This window comes from Typopeltis vanoorti, chromosome 7 (genome assembly GCF_054136105.1).
Source record: "Typopeltis vanoorti isolate ZY-2024b chromosome 7, IOZ_Tvanoo_1.0, whole genome shotgun sequence".
Lineage (NCBI taxonomy): Eukaryota > Metazoa > Arthropoda > Arachnida > Uropygi > Thelyphonidae > Typopeltis > Typopeltis vanoorti.
In genome coordinates, this window is record NC_143555.1 from 91618686 (window position 1) to 91639358 (window position 20673).

The 20673-nt window shown below is 35.8% G+C and overlaps 1 protein-coding gene across 1 annotated transcript in view; it reads left to right on the top strand.

Annotated features, from left to right (window-relative positions):
• Positions 1-16434, top strand: part of LOC150104860 (ragulator complex protein LAMTOR1-like) — a 107957-nt gene extending 91523 nt beyond the window's left edge. Inside the window, exon 5 of the mRNA XM_090396017.1 lies at positions 14210-16434. Coding sequence (XP_090252143.1) covers positions 14210-14299 — 90 coding nt within the window. The 3' untranslated portion in view covers positions 14300-16434. The remainder of the gene's footprint in view (positions 1-14209) is intronic.
• Positions 16435-20673: the final 4239 nt, after the last annotated feature.

Sequence of the window (20673 nt, forward strand, 5' to 3'; positions counted from 1 at the left end):
AGAAGAATTTACTGTCAGTGAATACCAAAGTATCCTTTTTTTTTTTTTTTTTCCCCCTGTGAGTATCTAGTGGTTTATTTTAAGTGATATCCTTGTCATAATTTTTTTGACAAGTGGGTTCTCATTGAATGTAACCATTTTTGGAGTGGTTTCTGAAGTGAGACTGTAAGTCATGCGATTGAGAGACAGAGAAGCACTCGTGATAGTGAAGTTCAGGTATCTTGAAATTATCAGGTGAGAAATAGACATACATGTTTGAGATGCTATTGACATTTTCTTAGCTGCCACCCTCAGCAAAAGAAGATCTCAGCGCAGGTATCATTGTGGCTAGCTTCCTTTTTATATCCTAATATGATATATTTTGTTCTCTTTTAATCTTTAGTATTTCTTTTTAATCTTTCCCCTTCTGACATGCACGTGAGTAAGCTGGATGATTTCCTTGACAGGTTGCACATTTAGCTTTTTTTACAGAGATTTATTATCATATACTATTACATCAGACACAGGTGACCATCCCTACGTATCAGGATATACCTCACACATGTTGCTCCCTGATCAAACTTGGAACATATTTCCTCATCAAGGCGATCCCATTCTGATGACAGTTATTAAAGAATGGAGTGTTTTATGAGTTTTTACTGTGATTGCACTCATTGATGTTGCTGACATGATGTTCCACAACGATATCACCGGAATGTAGTTTCTTAACGGTTTTGGGAGAACCTGCCAGTCCTAAACCCTTTTGAGTAAAAGATGACATTTTCCTTATTGGCTTTTCACCTGTTGCATGGATGATCAGAAATGCTGGTATCACATATCTTTTGTTTCTTTCTTCTGTTACCAAATTATGTATCTACAATATCAGTTCTTCGTTGGGACCTTATTAGGACACCTGAAACATTTTGAAGATGAAGATTTCGTACTCAAGGGGTTTTTTGTTTAGTGCCAAAGTTCCCCACCCATCATGGAGCTCTACGTGGATGCCTAACCAGCAAGCAATGACTGCACTTGGGAGTGGAATGCCAAGGCTACACTGGACACTATACCAGCACCACAGCAAACCTTGGATCTCCACCACGGACCATGGGGTGAAAGATTTACTTGCAGTATCGTTGCCCGTTGCCCTTGCTGATTGATTTTAGTTAGGCCATCCAGGGCTGCTCATCTTCCAAAACAGAGGCCAAAGTAGTGCAAGACTACCAGGATCCCCTTTCCAGATGTCACAGGCCGCACTGCATGGCAAATACATCCACAGTTGACAGGGTGGTGGATCCCAGTGATGGTAATCTGGAAGAAAGGATAGTAGAAAAGATTCAGGAGAAGTAGAGAGAGAAGAATATGGGGAAAAAAGCAGGAAAAAAAAAAATAGGAAGAGGACCAAGCATCATCACTGGGAGGTCCCCCTCCACCACGAGCAAGTGCCCCACAGGGAAGGGGGACTGACCCAGAATTCAATCTAGTACAAACTTTAATCCCAGTTGCACTAGAAGACAAGCTCCCAGGGCTCACATTTAACAAGAAACTTAGTTTTCTTGTTAAATATATTAAATAATCTCACAACTCATATACATCAGTTGTGAGAGTAGGGTAATATCTATTGGTTCTGTGCCATTTTAATATCTTCTTTTGTCTGCCTATATATGTAATATCTCTTTATCTTTACTCTCTTCTATCTTTATTCTATTCCTAATTCTTTATAGTCTAATGCACTTTTTCTCTCTTAACCTTTCTCATTTACTCTACTGCACCTTCTGTATTTACTAGTCGAATGCCTATGAATACTGGAAATTTATTTTGTCAGACTGCGCCACCAATATATCATTTCATTGTCATAAGACTAAATAAAACTTCCGGTAGATTTCCCTCTCTCTCACGAGTGAAGTTTCTTTTATCGATGTTTACTTTAACAGTTGTGGTTCGTAAGTAACTGCATTGTGTTTTTATTGCCTTAAACTATTTCCTGCTCACAAGTCCAATTTATTTAAGAACAGTGCAGTTCTAAAATAAGAGATCAGGCAGCACTCTTTTAATAAATAATTAAAACACATTTATTTACAAATTATACATGAATTAAACAATAGGGAGATTGCTTTCTCTATCCATTTATAAAATCTTTATCATAAATTAGAACCTTTTAACTTTAACACTAATTAACTTCTTTAACTCACAATCTTATTTACTCTCTGCTTACAAATTCAACTTATTAAACTTCTAGTTCACTTGCAAAGAGGTTAGCTAACTCTCTGTTATCTTTTACAATTTTTATATCAACTTACAATATGCCAATCGATTCTCTTAATGACACTTCTTACTACTATTAACCAAATTCTTAAAAGTCTTTCTATATCGCACATTCAGTCAAGTCTTGCACAAAAAGTTCTAAGGCAATTTTTTCATCTCAGATCTTGAGCTTCCTCAGGAATGTCTGGCTTCAGTAATATCTCACCGGGAAAATAGCGGGCTGTGGACTGCAACCTGCGGTACTCATACAGCTCCGGCAAAAGGTTGTTCTCCCATGGCGGAAAAAAAAACTTCTGAGCGAAGCTGCCTCGGGTAATTTACATCGCCTTTTCTCCTCTGCTTTGGCTCACCAAAAATGCCTGGACGACTGCCGCCGCCTCCAAGAAACTGAAACTGCCACCAATTCACAACCGGGATCCCTCTCTCTGGCATCTGGAAGCCTTTCCTTCTTTGGCAACATCTGGAAGCCCTCTCTCTGGCCTGGAAGCTCCTCTCTTCTGGCGACCGGAACCGGGAAGCCCCTTATGCTTGGCTCAGTCCCTTTTTATGCTGCGATCTCGGAACCTTGCACTAAGGGTAGTAAACTCCGAAGAATTCGGCATGACTCTTTTATCTTCTTTTACGTTTAACCTGCTTTGTTCTCCTCCGAAACTTGTCTCTAAAACTAGCGGACCTCTTTGATACTTTCGGGCCGTGGAAACTTCTCTAAACCTAGCGGCACTCTTAGATACTATCTTTAAAGGTGTTAGCGCAATAAGCAACTCTTATATACAAAACTAGTAAACAACTTTTCCTGCGCTCTTACACATAACTATATACATATACAAAGTTCCCCTGGGAAAGCATTGCCTTTGTTTTTGATGGTAATGTATTTTCAACGGTAACTACATTAATATTTTGCAAAATATACATAGAAACAAACAAGGTTATTTACAGTTCTCATGGAACTTGACCGATGTAAAGAGCTTTGAAATTTTTTATTTTTTAAGCTACATAGAGTTTTTACATAAGTGCCATAAAGCGGCTATGAACATCCTTCGCACTGTATCTTCTATCTTTTGGGGTGCTAACAGATATTATTTTCTTCAGTTATACTAGGTACTGATTTGATCAAAACTTGATTATGGGTCTCAAGTCTATGCTTCTGCTAGATAGTATGCTGCAATATCTGAACCCTATTCACCATCATGGAATTGCAACTGAACCATTTTCAACTTCATTGATCTCCAATGTGTATATTGCGGCACCATTGTCTAGCCCAGAGAGCAGACAGAATCCACTTTTGGGAAGCTGTTTCTCCCCCCCCCCCCACGCAAACAAGTTCCATAAGAAAACCCTATTAGGACTAGAACTATCCCTATAAACCTTCTTTCCACCTTCAGGACAAACGTCCACCTCATCTTTCCTGTCTGCTTCTCTACAAAGCCATAGCTTTGTATGAGTGCAAGAGACCTGTTCCTGAAAGAGAATCATGACCTGAGAAATATGCAGATGATGGTACTCAAGAAACAAGATGGCGAGCAGCAAAGGAACCAGTGTGAAACCACTCTACCTATGACTTAACGAATGCAACTTTTTCTGTTTTTGGTAGGTGGGTGAAAACCCAATACCATTGACAAAAAAAGGTACTAATTGTGCAATTAGTAAACAGATCTGGTATTCAAAAAACACGGTTCTTTTCAATGTGATATTAATTTTAATCCTGCTTAGCACTAAGTGCTGGTCCTACTCAATTTCACCTCTTTACACTCTTGTATCCTGAAAATATCACTATTGACAATGAGGCTTTTCTTATTTCTTGGTGTCTTCTCTCCACATGAACTTGTGCACATCTTTATCTTTATATTGGAACATAGTGTGTTAGTAATGACTTGTCTGTATCCTGAGCGAAATCCAGCAGATACTTTCCATTATTATTAGCTTTGTCATTTTCTCAGATTTTCCCAAAATGTTCCTATATGCCTGGTGGGATTCATTTCCTACTCTGCTGTTTAGATCTCCAACAAGGACCACTTTTCAGTTTTCACTTGCCTACTCTAATTGCTAGAAAAATTCCTCCATTTTCTTTAGGGAAACCTTCTATGGAACCATAGGTACAAATAAATTTCATTGTCCATTACCCTATTTAAGTTTGCCTACATAACTACTCGAAATTACCTTCCAATCAAGAAGTTTATCTTCATGTTTGGTATTGAATGCTCTCACTACGCCTTCCTTTCCTTTATCATTATTGCCCGAATATAACATCCTATACTAATTAAGATCTCACCTATTTTTGTCTTTGTTTCAGTAATGCCAGTTATGTCCACATGGTACTTTTCTAGTTCTTCTGCAAGTTCAATTTCCTTTCCATTAATACTCCTTATATTGATGGTTCCTATCTTCGGTTATTCTGATGTTGGACTTATTCTTCTTCTAGATGCAGTTTGAGTTTGTTCACATAGCTGACTTTTCACTGTTCATCCAGTTTCCTGATGAAAATATCAGGAGGCTTTGTTTAACCAGATGATGCTCCAGCCAGCATGAAATCTCATCATATTGTACTATCACGTGTATTTATTATTTAAGCCAATAGAGTACAATTTGATCGACTAAATCCCAAATTGTCAGCCCATCTTCATTCATTCAGTACCAGCGGATATCTGCTAATGGGGTTCGCCACATAAAGATGAAGATTGGACATTTTGGCTGAGGCCCCAGTCTGTTCTCCACAATGTGGAGGTCTCCTCTCAGTTATATGGTGTTTTGACCCTTAAGCAAACTCTTCTGTCATATAACCAGTGAATGTCATTTATAGTATAATTATTAAATAGAGAAAGGCAATTCAAAAAAAAAAAAAAAAAAAGAAAAAAAGTTAAGGAACTAAAAATACATTTCCAACAGTGTACTTGTAGCAGCATTTGTTAAGGAGTAGGAAGTGACTTAGGGCCAAAAATACATACATTTAACATTCCCCAATATCTAAAAGTTTCTAAGATGTTCTAGTGACTTCAAACTAACTATCCACCAGTCTCGTTTATATACAATGTGTGTGTTAGTTTATTTATTTATTTATTTTTTCTTTCAAGAATCAAGCAAAATTGTTTTAGGGGTCCATAATTAAATATGATTCATGTCGCTTACTTTTCTTTTTGGACTATCACATAACTGAGGCTTAGAACAGTCCTTAGTTCAGTTGGCAACACTAATGCTTTTAAGTTGGAAAGACAGAACAAATCTGTATAATGGCTTTTTCAGTTGAGGTGAGTTAGTCTTTTTCATACAGATTTCTTTCCCTGAGAAACTCGGGTCTTTCATCTTGTAAAACAGGCATCCCAGCTAAAAGAATATATATATATACAAGGGTGGTCTGAAAAGTTCTCTTCCTAACAATGAAAAAACAAATTTATAATTTCAAAATTATTTTTATTTTTCAATATAATCTGCCTTAAGATTAATACATTTATTCCAACAATGCTCCAACACCATTATCCTGTCCGTGTAGTCGTTCTCAATAAGATCTGCAAAATACCCCTTTAGAGCTGCAATCACCTTTTGATTCGAAGAAAAACGCTGACCAGTGAGGAAGAGTTTTAGTTTTGGTAAGAGATAGAAGTCAGAGGGAGCCAAATCAGGGGAATAGGGTGGATGTTCCAACACTTCATTGTGCAGATCCCTTAATTTTCCCATTGCCAAAACACCATTGGGGACAGGTGCATTGTCCTGAAGAAAGATGGTTTTTTTCTTTTGCAAACCAGGTCTTTTCTCATGAATTTTTTTGTGTAGTCTGGTTAAAACATCATCATCAAATTCCTGCCATGTGCCCACAAGGGGTGTACAGGATGTGATAGTACTACATGAAAAAATTATATCATTACTAACTTCCTATCTACAATTTTCCTCCAAATCAGTCTGTTACTTGTCAAGACTCCAATATTATCAGATCTTATATTTCTATCATCTAAGGCACTTTGTACCGTATCAATCCACGTATAGCTTGGTCTTCCACTGGGTCGTTTTCCTGCCAACCTGGCAGAGAACACTAGTTTTGCTAATCTTTCCTCGCCCATTCTGTTTAGGTGACCATACCACATGAGATTAGCTCTGTTAACGCATTCCTGGATGCTGACAATGTCAAGTTCTTTCTTAATATCCTTGTTTTTAATATGATATTGCCATTGATGCCATCTGTTCACACCTATAATCTTTCTCAGGACTCTCATATCTGCGGTCTCTAGTCTATGGTCAAGTGTTTTATTTTTGACTCAGCTCTCAGATCCATAAGTTAAAACTGCTTCGAACACTGTCTTGTATACAGCTAATTTATGTTCCGACTAATTTCTCTCTTATTCCATATGAATTTATTCAATTGACTTCCCACCATACAGCTTTGCTGATTCTGTTGTCTATTTCTATATTTAATTTCCCATCTTCAGTAAAAATTGTGCCTAAGTAGCTGAAATGTTTTACTTGTTCCACAGGTTCTCCATTCACAACACAGTTGACATTTTCAATGATTCTGCCTATTTTCATTGTCTTTGTCTTTTTATTGCTGACTTCATACCATATGTATTACAACAGCTATTCAATTTAGTCAGAGAATCTTGCAGACTTGTAGAGGATTTATTTAGAAGTATAACATCATCTGCATAAAGCAAAGAGCTGAGATTAACATCTCCAATTTTGATATTGTGTTTAATACCACTTTCCTTCATAATGTGATCCATATAGATAATGAATAACAGAGGGGATAATGTACATCCTTGTCTCACACCAGATTTAACATTAAACCATCTTCCTGTATTTCCTTCCTCTAACTGCTGACTTACAACTCAAATAAAGACTAAGTATTGCTTGATATAATGTCCCATTAACACCATATAACTGTAGCGCAATGAATAGCTGGTCTCTTGGCACCTTGTCATATGCCTTTTCCAGATCGACAAAACTTAAATACAGATCTTTGTTATATTACTATGATTTCTCAATTATTTGTCGTAGAGTGAAGATCTGATCCTGACAGCCTCTAAATTGGTTTGAATCCAGCTTGTTCTTCACCAAGCTTTTCTTCCACAATTCTTCTCAACCGTTTCTCAAGTATACTTGCATAGATCTTGCCAGGAACACTCAGAAGGGACATACTTCTGTAATTCTCACATTCAGTTTTATTTCCCTTTTTATATATGGGTACTATGAGAGCTCTACTCCAATAATTTCTTCATCTTTAATCCAATCATACTTCAGTATTATTTCTGGTCGAATATCATCTACTCCAGCTGCCTTTCCACATTTCAAGCCTTTGATGGCTTTTTCTACTTCCAGTATGGATATGTATTCCTGCTGCATGCCTGGTCAGTTTTTTTTACCACTGTGCTGTCATCACTGCTTGTTTCGTTTAACAGTTTTTCAAAGTAATTACTCCATACTTCAAGGATATCTTTTTCTCCAGTTTTCATGTCACCTTTATCATCTCTAACTCCTTTTACAGCACTTTTTACTCCATTTCTAAGCTTCTTGAACAACCTCAAGAATATTTTCCTGCCTTCTTGATATTTATTTTCTATATTCTTGCCAAAGTCCTCCCATGACTTTTGTTTAGCTAGTTTAACAGTGTCTAGCATTCCTGCATTTGTCTCTGTATTCTCTAAGAGCACAAGCTGACTTATTTGCCAGGAACTTTTGATATACTTTCTTCTTTTCCTTCACTGCCTCTTTAACTTCTTGTGTCCACCCGGAAGTTCTGATTTTTTTATCCTTGCAGACAACCTCACTACATGCCTCTCTGGCAGAATCAATCAATGTTTTCTTCAGAGTTTGCCACTGGATCTCCAAGGTTTGATTTCTGTTTTCAAACTCTTTCATTTTTTCTTCAATAATCTTTGTGTATTTTAGTCTACAGTTCACATCTGAGAGCTGCTCAACTTTTATTTGCTTTAAAACTTTCTTACATGTTATTCTTTTCAATATGAAATTCAATTTTATCCTGCTCAAGACTAAATAGTGATCACTTCCAATTTCAAATCCTCTGTACACTCTGGTGTCCTGCTCCAGTGCGAAAACATCACTATCAACAATAACATAGTCAATGAGAATTTTCTTATTCTTAGCCTCTTCTCTCCATGTGAATTTGTGCACATTTTTATGTTGGAACATGGTGTTAGTAATAACCAGTCCATGTCCTGAGCAGAAATCCAACAGATATTTGCCATTATTATTAGCTTTGCTCTTTTCTCCAAATTTTCCCAAAATATTTTTGTATGTCTCACAATCATTTCCTACTCTGCTATTTAGATCCCCAACAAGGACCAACTTTTCATTTTTCATTGTGTCTGTTACTTTTTCTAAAGCCTCAAAAAATTCCTCCACTTCTACCTTAGTAGAACCTTCTGTGGGACCATAGGCACAAATAAATCTCATTGTCCAGTTCCCCATTCTCATATTTGCCCACATTACTCTACTTGAGACTGACTGCCATTCAAGAAGATTAGCCTCGTATTTTGTGTTGAATACTATGGCTACTCCTTCTTTTCCTTGATTGTCATTGCCTGAATATAACATTTTATATTTATTGCTCAGAAGGATCTCACCAGTTTTGGTCTTTTTTGTTTGTCACCCCTATTATGTCAATCTGGTACTTATCTAATTCCTCAGCTAGCTCCCTTTCTTTGCCATTCAAGCTTCTTACGTTGATAGTACCGATCTTTAATTCTGGTTATGTTGAGTTGGGGCTTGACCTGTTTGGCCTTGTTTAACCGGGCGACGCCCCAGCTGGCATGAAATTTTGTCATGTTGTACCATCATTTTTTATTTTGGTTTAACCAATAAGAATACAATTTGGTTGGCTAAATCCTAAATTGCCAGCCCATCCTCGTTCGTTCAGTATCCAAGTAGGTATCCAACAGGGTGCACCACGAAAAGGTGAGGATTGGTCATTAGGTCAGAAGCCTTGATCGGTTCTCTGCATTCCTTTAAAGGCTATGTGGAGGTCTCCTCTCAGTTATACAGCTTTGACCCTTAAGCACCCCCTGGTTAAAACATTGGAATAATATTCTCTAGTTATTGTTTTACCCTTTTCAAGATAATTAATAAACAAAATGCCTTTAGCATCTCAAAACACTGATGCCATGACCTTTCCTGCTGATGGAACTGACTTTGTCTTATTTGGTGCTGAACAACTGGCTTCTGCACTGTTTTGACTACTGTTTGGATTCTGGTATGTAGTGGTGAATCCAGGTCTCATTCATAGTAATAAATCGATGCACAAAATTAGTTTTATTCTTGTTAAAACACTCCAAGCACTGTTCAGAGATTTTCATGCAAATGCGTTTTTGATCTGCTGTGAGCAAGCACGGCATCCATTTTGCACAAAGCTTTTTCATTTGCAATTCTTCATGCAAAATATATCCTACACGTTATTTTGAAATGCCTATAGTCTCAGCAATTTCACGCACTTTGATTTGCCGGTCATCCAATACCATATTGTGCACTTGATCAATGATTTCTGGTGACGTCCTTCACGTAGATCATCTTAAAGGCTGGTATGGCCACGTTTAAACTTGGCAGCCCATTTCCTAATTGTCGAAAACAAAGGAGAAAAGTGCCCATAAACTTATGAACTTCAAATGAATTTCTTTTGGCATTAAACCTTCTTTTACAAGGAATTTTATAACTGCATGATACTCAGTTTTATCCATTTCAAGAGATACAGACAACTGTATAAAACTACTTGATAGAATGATTTGCAATTTCATATGGATGCTTATGACAGATATACCAACTTCGAAAAAAAAAAAAAAAAAATCTTGAGGATAATGTTGCCATCTGTGGTTGAGGCCGAGAACTTTTCAGACCACCCTTGTATGTGCATTTAACACACACACACACACACACGATTCTTAGCATAAGCTGTTTTGGTTCTAATTCAGTTTAGGATATGAGGAGCAAATCTTTATAATGGCTTTTTCAGTTGAAGGTGATTTAGTCTGTTCCATACAAAGGTGGCAGCCTTTTTTTTTTTTCCCTGAGAAACTCTGGTCAGGCATCCCAGCTAAAAGAATATATATATGTGTGTGCATTTAACATACACACAGGGTTTGTAGCATAAATCGCTTTAGCTGTAATTCAGAATAATCCAATAAGCTGGACAGAAAAGCAATTCATTGTTATTAGCGTTTCTAAAAGAGCAGGCTTTTTTTTTTTTTTAGAAGCTATTTCTTTCAACAAGGAAGAAATATGTTTATGAAACTGCACATGGACATATGCTTCCTAAACAAATATGTCATTGACATTAACAATAAGCTGCATCAATAATGTCCGAACTAGAACTTCTTAATGAATCCAATTACATTCTGGGGTTTATTAGGAAACTGATTTGCTGTCTGCTGCTGAAAGGTACAATTAATAACACAAGGTGGTAAATTCTATGCTTCCCCCCCCCTCTTAGTAGAATTTAATTGCTCTTTGTTTTACTCATTCAAGTATTCTTTAATAATATACTCTCTTAGCAACTTTCCATTTTTTGTTCACTAGTTGATGCAATAGTGAAAATAAGTTCACCTGAACATGACACTAATGTTATAGCTCTCACAAACCATGTGTGGGATATGTTTGCTACCTTTTTGTATTCTTTTTATTACTTTAATGGTCAACATTCATCAGTTGAATGCAAATTGAAGTCATAAATGTTACCAGTATAGTCTCAAGTGAAAAAGTCAGTGTTAACACATATTTTCCACCATTAGAGAGCAAACTGCATTTATTTTAAACAATTTTTTATAATTGTTCCATGAAATCACAGGTGAATCATTTAATTAACAGTAATTAAAGAACTGATATTTCAGTATATAGAGAATGGAATCTTTCCTTGTATTGCAGTCACAAAAACAGCCAGATAAATGATACTGTTCAGACCAAATGATGTGTGTGTGAGTGAAAGAGAGAGAGAGAGAAAATCTATTAGTTTTGTCATTGAAAGTATATCGTTAAGGTTTGGATTAGAGTGAATGTAGGAGAACCTCAGCACTTTTTTTTAAAAGAGACGCTCATATTTATAGGAATATCTCGGTACTAAATTAGTATCATTCCCAAGGATTCTGTGGCTAGTATTAATAACCTCATGTTTTGCTAGACCTAATTTGTTGCATTTTGCAGGAGTAACATACAATTGATATTCAGGGATGCATATAGAAACAATATCGATCTGTTTGTCCAAAGTAGAATAACTGGCAGTTATATCCTTGGTTATAAACAAACCTGCTGCAGAAAAGGCTTTCTAGTTCAACACAGTTGACAAAATGGTTTTCAATGCATTAAATAAATAAAGGATGCTTGAAGGTCTGTTTGTTAGTATCTCAAAAAATGGCAGTTCTTGCTTCAAATGCATGTTTAAACTGAGCCTGAAAAGTCTTGGCACAGTAATATGGAGCCACCCTTTAATTTTTCACTTGCTTCATTGGAGTGCCAGCCTGGTTGGCCAAGTGGCTAATGTATCTGCTCTCCAGCCAAAAGGCTGTGGTTCAAATCCTGCCATGGGCATGGATGTTTGTGATTGTCTGTGAAAATACTAGTGGTGGTGGTGTCGTCGCACAATAGATGGCATTGGTGTAGTTGCAGTTCATTGTAGTTTTAGTAGATTTAGTAGTGGAGATCAAGAGTTGTAAAGTAGGTGCCCTCCCTTGATGAGTCTTTGGACTCCTTGGAGGTGTCATGTAATAATAATAATATATATATCTCACAGCACAGGTGGCAACTAAGAACTGAATATATTTTAGCAGTGGTGACTAAAGCTTAAATATTGTACAATGAGGATAAGTTATTTTTACTCAAAAATATCATACTGAGAAAATATGTATAATTTCATATCTTATGATGATTTATTGAGTAGCATGAATATGCCTCATTTATTTTGGGTGCAGGAAAAAAAAATCTGGGATTTCCTGGATACTTAAACAGAAACAAACAGGATTTGAAACAGAAGCTAAACAAAGTTTTTGCTCTCTTAAGGTTTCTCTGCCTAGTCATGAAACTTTTTTTTACCAGTTCAAGTTTTACGAGAAGGAGCTGGGAAATTGACAGTGCCCTTGACCACATTATTTAATCCAAGTCTTAGCCCTGGATTATTCCCAAGGGGGTTGAAAGAAGGGAAAATACTTCCACTACATAAAGGAGGCTCAAAGACTGATGTAGGAAATTACCAACTGATCAGGAATCATAGTCAAGGTACTAGAGATATTGATCAAGAGCAAAATACAGGAATGAATAAACAGAAATTGGATACTATAAATTGGACAACACGGTCTTGTGAAGAGGTAGGTTGTGCCTCACCAACTTGCTTATGTTTTATACTAGTGACAGCTGAGTCGAATCAAGGTAATGTTTACATTGCCTTGATTTACAGTGATACTGCCAGACTTTGCAAAGGCTTTTGACAAGATGATGCATGGAATTCTAATTAATAAATTGCAGCACTTGGGGATGGATATAAAGTTGGTGAAGTGGATAAAAGGGTGGTTGATGGAGAGATATCAGAGTAGTGTATTAAGGAGTAGAGTCTAGTACAAGGTTGTGACTAGTGGTGTGCCACAGGGCTCTGTTCTTGGACTGTTACTATTTAATTTATACATTAACAATATAGGAAAGGATCTGAGAGGAACTATTCAGTTTGCTGATGATGCAAAATTGGATAGAGCAATAGTTAATAAAGATGTTAAAATTTGCAGGATGGTTTGGATAGACTTGGCAGTCTGGGGTGAAACGATTACCAACTGTGTACCATATTGAAGGAATTGTACTCCATGAAATTGAAGAAGCCAGGGATTTAGGGGTGTAAATGGATAAGGAGTTAAAGTTAAGAGGGCATATTGCAAAATGGCTAAAACAGCTCATCTAATTAGCTGGTTACTGAAGAATACCTTGACGAACAGAGACAAGGTTATTATACCTCTTTAATAGAACCTTGGTAACACCAAGGTTCAACCTCATCTTGACTACTATGTGCAAATCTGGTCATCTGGGTTTCTTGGGGATGAGGAGATGGAGAAGATGCAGAGGTTAGTGACTAAAATGGTAACTGGCCTATGGATGAACCTTATGATGACAGGTTGAAGATTTGTGGGTTACAGAAATTGGTTGACAGGCAGAAAAGGATGATATGATTGAGATATACAAATTACTGAATGGTTTTTACAAGATTAATATAGAGGAAATTTTTCAGAACAGCTCTAGTGTTGGGAGAACTAGAGCCATTCTTGGAAACTGAGCAGAGGTGTCAGGACTAGATTTTTTGTTTGGAGATTGGGGAATGAGTGGAATAGGTTGCCAGTTTTGTGGATGCCATAACTGTGAATGAGTTCAAAGCAAAGTATGATAGATGGTGCACAAATGTTGGATAGTGCTTAGCATGATGTTTAGGGCTCCCAAATATTTTTAAAGCCATTAAAACAAGCAGATCCCAGGTTCCTGGGAAAGAAACTCTAATGTTAGCAGCCTACGGTTGCAGTACTGTTTTGCAACTGACATTATGTGGTGTTTATCATGTCCTAAGTGGTAGATAAATTTCATTACTTGATGCAAGGGTACATTGCTTATTCGGAGGCATGTTTTCTTAACTTTTCGTGAATGGGATTATCACTACAAAAGAGAGGGTGAGGGAGCTTCAAAGTAGACATGTTAGCTTTTGATGTGTCTGTGGGATAGTCCCATTTCACAGAATCTGTTACCACTGGCCAGTAGATTTTTGGAGGAAATTTAATAATACTATTAAAAATTAATTCATTGTTTTAAGATATTAGCTGCAAATTATATGCAAATGTAATTCCTATCAGTTTTACTTTTGTCTTCATATGATTTTTCACTGCATAAAGAGATTGGGAAGTATGTAAAATATCAGCTTTGATACTTTTTTGATATATTGTAAATTATGAAGAACTAGTTTATATATATGTATACATATTGTGATTTTACACACACTGTATGTTTTTTATTCTTATAGATGGAAGAAGCATATGAAAAAGTTAGCACAGCAGTACAAAATGTTAAAGTCCATCACGAAGAAGATATTGTTGTTCATTTTGCTGTTTAGTGCAATACTTGCCAAAATGCAACAGACTTGTTACATGTCCCCCCCCCACCCTTTTATTTTTAATTGGTTGGGTTCTGAAAATGCATAATCATATGATTGTTGGTTAGGCTGTGATAACTTAAGTGCCAAGAATCTGTTTCTCTCTAATATATGTATATTATTTTCTTTCAGGGATTTTTCTTTAAAATCTTTATTCTGTTATTATTTCTTCTGTATGGATCTGCTAAACTTTTAAATTCCTAGATTACCCTTACTTTACACCAAATCCATCACAATGTGGCAACTACCTCAAAATTCTCAAAGTGTGAACTAATTTTTTGGAGGAATTTAATTTATTGGTAGTTTTTAATAATCCTTTGAACTAATACACAGACTCTCAAGAACTCTCCTATAAGAGGATCTCCTACAAATATCACTGGTTGGTTATATTACATATAAAAAAGATGTATATCATTAATTTTTATTAAATATTTACTACTGTCCCCTCCCATGTTAAAAATATCCTTAAGGCAAAATAGTGGAACAGTTATTTTTCTTTTAATTTAAATATTCTCAGCATTTCATATTGTATTCTCTCCCCTTATGTTAACTGACTTTTCTCATTACTGGCATATTAGTATTTATTTAAAACATGGATGCTGGATTTTCACACTTAGCATTGTAAGTGTGGTCAAGATATGATGAACATCTTGATTAAAATAATTTTTACAATTTATTTGAATAAAATTCTTTGTGTTAGGCCAGATTTTGTTGACCTATATAATTTGAAAAATTTGTCAATGTTAGATCCTCCCAGTATAGTGTACATTTATTTTAGAGTGGGACTTGGCATAACTACATTATGCCACTGAAAATGTTAAAGAAATTATATATATAAAATCATGTCAAGTTTTGAAAATTTATAATTTACACTATTGTCTCTATAAACAGTGAAACTGTTAGACATGCTTAAATTTTATAAATGAAAGATATGCCAAGTTTAAATTTTGTAACTCAAACTACTTCATCTTTAAAATATGAAACTGTTTGATCCATTGTATATTATTTACTTCCTATTTATGTAACTTGGCATGAGGTTTAAATAGTTAATTACAAGAGTAACTCTATCACTATATTAAAAGTTGCAGAAGGTGCAAAATGCATCATTTTTGAATACTGTTGAGTCTTTCAGGGCCTCTTTAGTGGCCTGAGAGCAAAGTCTGGACTGCATGAAGGATACTAGGACCTCAAGCTGTAATATCTGATGTGTTTCTATAGTTTAGCTTGCAATATTGGGATGGGCATTGTCATGCATCAACATAGCCCAAACAGCAGCCTTCAGTGCTGACTAGTTATCACATAGCATCTTGCTATAAGTGACATTGTTTACTGTTATATCCCTTTTCTAACATTTAAGAATTAGTCCTCGTAAAATCTCAGGAAAGTGCAAGCATCATTTTACTTAGCATTGCATCTGATGTATGCAGTCTACAAGAGCCATATAACACAGTTAATTTACAGTCATATACCTTATTTTAATAACAGTGGAGTTTGATTTTTATTGGTGGTTGCACATTCAGCAGTGGGACCAGTCCAAAAAAAAAAAAACTTTGTGCATACATTTTTACTTCAAAGAACTATTCAGAAAAAATTCATTTCATTGTTATGTCCAACTATAGAAACAACTGAAAGAGCTTTCTCCCTTAAATAGGACAATATTTTCTTAAAGTATAAAATGAAATTTTTGTAACATAGAATCATTTTCAAAAGTTAGAACAGCTTTTATTAGGCTTGTGAATTTGATTTTCAACTTCAGTCTTTTTTGAAAATCAGCATTTAGCCTTAGAGATAAGACTGAACTTATCAATATAGATGGAAAGAGCCTTAAGTTGATAACTGTGTCAACCACTCAGAGCATTTCTCAGCATATTAAGTGCTTCTTTTAAAACACTCCTCATTAACTTTTAAATGGGAAAAGCCTAACTAAACATTATCAAATGCTACTATAGTTACTGTAGGCCAGAGAAATATACCAGGAAATGTATTTTATCACACATTTTTGAATGAAGTTGAATCAGATTACATAACATTTGCTTATATTTCTTACTGTAAATTTTTGTAAATGAGCTAATAAATGTAGTACTTATTTTTGTCTAGGTAACTTTTTTCACTGTATACCAAGCTTTCTAAAACTTTTATCAACTTGTAGCTGACATATCTGAAATTGTTTATATAATGTTTTTTATATTTGTTCGAAGAATATTTGAATAAAATAATTTCAGTATTTACAACTTTGTCTCACTTCTTATAATATTTCTAAATCTTGTAATAGCCTATGAAGGTAGGTTTATAATGAACCAAAGTTGTTGGTACACCAGATGGGGGGGGGGGGGGTATGAGAGGAGAGGATGTATTCTTATATCCCCCTTTTCTTTTTGTCCATAGTGAAGTTGATGGGCAGGATGTTAATTTTGGCTAGGAAGGCAGGGTAAGATGCTTCAGAATGGACCAAATGGTGAAAACATCCACATAAGATCTTGCAGGAAGGATGTGAGGAATAAATTTTTTACACAGAGAATTGTCGGTGAATGGAACGCATTACCAGAATATGTTAACACAGGGAAGATTCAGTATGATAAATATGTTGCCAATTGAATGAACCTCCTACAATGACGCTGCTGATGCTATGGAGGATGTAGTAGTAATAAGTACCCCAAAGGAAGGGTGCAGTTGTATTGAGGAGAATGGTCTTAAAAATATTCCAAATGAAAATTGGCTGAGGCGGGAGAAAGAGGGCAATACAAGATGAAATTCATCTCCCACTTAAACAGCACAATTTTGAACACACTGCCTGGCAATTATCTGCATTATTAATTTGTTTACGTTTCTGTTAATCTTTGTCGCATTTAGTGTTAAAAATTTCTTAAATTATAATTGTGATAAAACAAAGCACTTATTGCAGAAACCACCAATCGTTAAATGCTGTCAGCACACTTTTTTTTCTGTATGTTGGCTATTGTATCTAGGCCAAACAGTATCTACATAGTTTAGCCAAACTGTTGGTTTATATGTATCTGTGTTAAATGCTTGGTTTTCTATAAATTCCATATAGAAATTGGCTGCAAGGGAAAGAAACCTTAGTTTCATGAAGGTATATTTTTCCTTTTTCCTGAAAAATACAATGTATGGTGTATTTGAATAATTTCAAATATATATTTAGGAGTGGGAAGGATTAGACTTAACATTAATCCTGTGAAAACTGATGAAAATGTATAATCAGTGGTGTAGCTAGAGCTTTTGCCACCCCTCTCAATACACACCAAAAATACTACAAAAAGTCAGAACGACGTATAGGAAATAAATTAAAACACTGTTTATTTTTGAAGTAAAACTTTAATTTAAATATTCTAAAATGTTATTTTTCTCGCTTTTCTGTTAGCAATATTGTCGAAGTCTATTTCAAAGTAATGTAGGTAATTTTTAATCAATTTTATTTAGAAAAACTACTCCTCTCACAACTAGCAACACTTACAGCAATTGTGAGGAAAATTCGCTGTAGTATTACAATAGTTGGAACTGAGTTCTCGAGACTGCATTTTAGAATTAACTCCAAAAGTTCAAAATGTTCCCTGGGGTGACCCCCCCCCCCCCCTACTAGCTACGTCTCTGTGTATGATAACAGCAGTTAACTTCACAGATGTTACAGAAATGGAGAAACTATTGATTGCACTTCTGAAATGCATCCGATCTAGCCCTATGTAAACAGCTGAGTTTATTGTTTAAGTTAAGGGATATTACATCCCATATTGTTTCAAAGCCGAATATAGAACTATATAAACTTCAGCAAGTCCAAGCGTAAGCAATTACCTGGATAGTGGAACACTGAGGCAACTCATAGTAAGGGTGGAGCAAGCTCTGATCACTGTTCTTGGTATTTACTCAATGTGAAACCCAGCTCCTAGGAGCTGTATTACTGTTCTACATTATGAGAGAAGGTCACTACCCAGACCGGTTTCAACCTTTGAGGTCTCATCAGTGAGTAGGTAGCCCTAGTTAATACCAAGTTTGTAGCAAACAGAACTTGCATACCCTACTATAAGAATTGCCAAGGTGTCCTAATAAATTGCTAACTATATGAAGAGCCAAAGGCTTCAATTCGTTGACGTGAAATTATTTAAGTTAAGGGATATTACATCCCATATTGTTTCATAGCCGAATATAGAAACTATATAAAGTTCGGTGAGTCCAAGCATAAGCAAATACCTGGATAGTACAACACATATAACCCATTTGGTAGTGCAATACTGAGGCAACTCATAGCGAGGGTGGAACAAGCTCTGATCACTGTTCTTGGTATTTACTCATAATGTGAAACCCAGCTCCTAGGAGCTGTATTACTGTTCTACATTATGAAAGAACGTCACTACCCAGACCGGTTTCAACCTTTATTGAGGTCTCATCAGTAAGTGGGTAGACCTAGTTAATACCAAGTTTCTAGCGAACAGAACTTACATATCCCTACTATAAGAATTGCCAAGAGGGTGTCCTAATAAATTACTAATTTGTTAGAACTTTATATAGTTTCTATATTCAGCTATGAAACAATATGGGATGTAATATCCCTTAACTTAAATAATTTCACGTCACTGAATTGAAGCCTTTGGCTCTTCATACATATAATTAGTAATTTATTAGGACACCTTCTTGGCAGTTCTTATAGTAGGGTATGCAAGTTCTGTTCGCTACAAACTTGCTATTAACTAGGTCTACCTACTCACTGATGAGACCTCAATAAAAGTTGAAACCGGTCTGGGTAGTGACCTTCTCTCATAATGTAGAACAGTATTACAGCTCCTAGGAGCTGGGTTTCACATTGAGTAAATACCAAGAACAGTGATCGGAGCTTGCTCCACCATTGCTATAAGTTGCCTCAGTGTTGCACTATCCAGGTATTTGCTTAAGCTTGGACTTGCCGGACTTTATATAGTTTCTATATTCGCCTATGAAACAATATGGGATGTAATATCCTTTAACTTAAATAATTTCACGTCACCGAATTTGCCTTTGGCTCTTCATATAATTAGTGAGTTTATTGTATTAAACTGAGAGAAAGACTATCAGAAATGTTTCGTGTATGAGTACAAGAAATGAACCATGTCAAAAGTTGGGGAATGAAGTAATTAATGTTAATGATGCAAGTCAGGAGAGAGAGCGAGATTAGCAGGAGCCCATCACAAGACAAAACGGGCTTGAGAAACAATTGGTGTATGACACAGGACGGAGAATAAAAATGAATGAGAAAAGCATGAAATTAGGGGTAAGAAGATATTATATAGAGATTTGATGGTAAAAGGTATACTTAATGAGAATGTGAAGAATGCATGCTTCCCAGGTGCAAAAATCAAGTGAAGCCGTTAGTTTCTACAGGTTCTGGAGAAGTGAAAGAATTGATTGTATTTGCAGGTATGAATGATTTGCAAGTGAGAAATGTGCAATAAGAGAAGCTATGAAAGAGTTGCTGATAAGAGTAAGAAAGTTAAGATTGTGAGTCAGCTGCCTAAGTCTGAACTGAGAAAGGCCATGATTGCTAATGAGAAGATTGTGCAGGAGAAACAGTTTGTAGCCTTGTTCTAGGAGGTTTCAAAATATGTATATGTATGTACAATTTTCTGTCAAAGGGTTTATGCTGAGCTATAAAGCTAATAATTATGGCAGATTGGAGCAGCGTTATTGCTTTAAGAATTTTTTTATTTTTATATTTCTCTCACATGCAAAAAAAAAATGCCATGTGTGGGCAGGAGTCGTGTAATCTGTTGATATTCTTCTTGAACTGTTAGGAGATTGTAGTTCTTTGGAAATGTGTCATAAGGGAGGCTGCCACAGAATTGAGATGGAAGGAATGAAAGATGTCTAGGAGTGGCACGTTTGCTAATTCTGCTGGATAAAGACTACAGTGACCATGGAAACATTGTAGAAGAGAGATAATGCAGAAACTGATCTTGTATGGGAAAGTGGCTGAAGAGAATATGTAAGACTTGTGGAAAGGCTTTGGTTGTGCATTTTTATTTAAATAGCTTAAGGAAATTATAACGTTTACTAGGATATACATTAAAATAAATTTTAATACACTTCGAATATTTCGGCAACATCACATTGCCATTTTTACAGGAACTTAAAAACAAGACAAAACAAAAACATGTAAGAGAAGTGTCATTAATTAACCAAACTTCTCTTTTTTTTGAACAGGATAAAGAAATTTTAGAAAAGTCTTAGGTGCACCACCTGAAACATGAGAGCAGTATTCCAATGTTGGATTTGGAATTTATACAGAGCAACTGTTCAGCAGAGAAGTATCATCTTGAGCAGAAAAGGATGGCAAGTTATTTAGAAGCTGA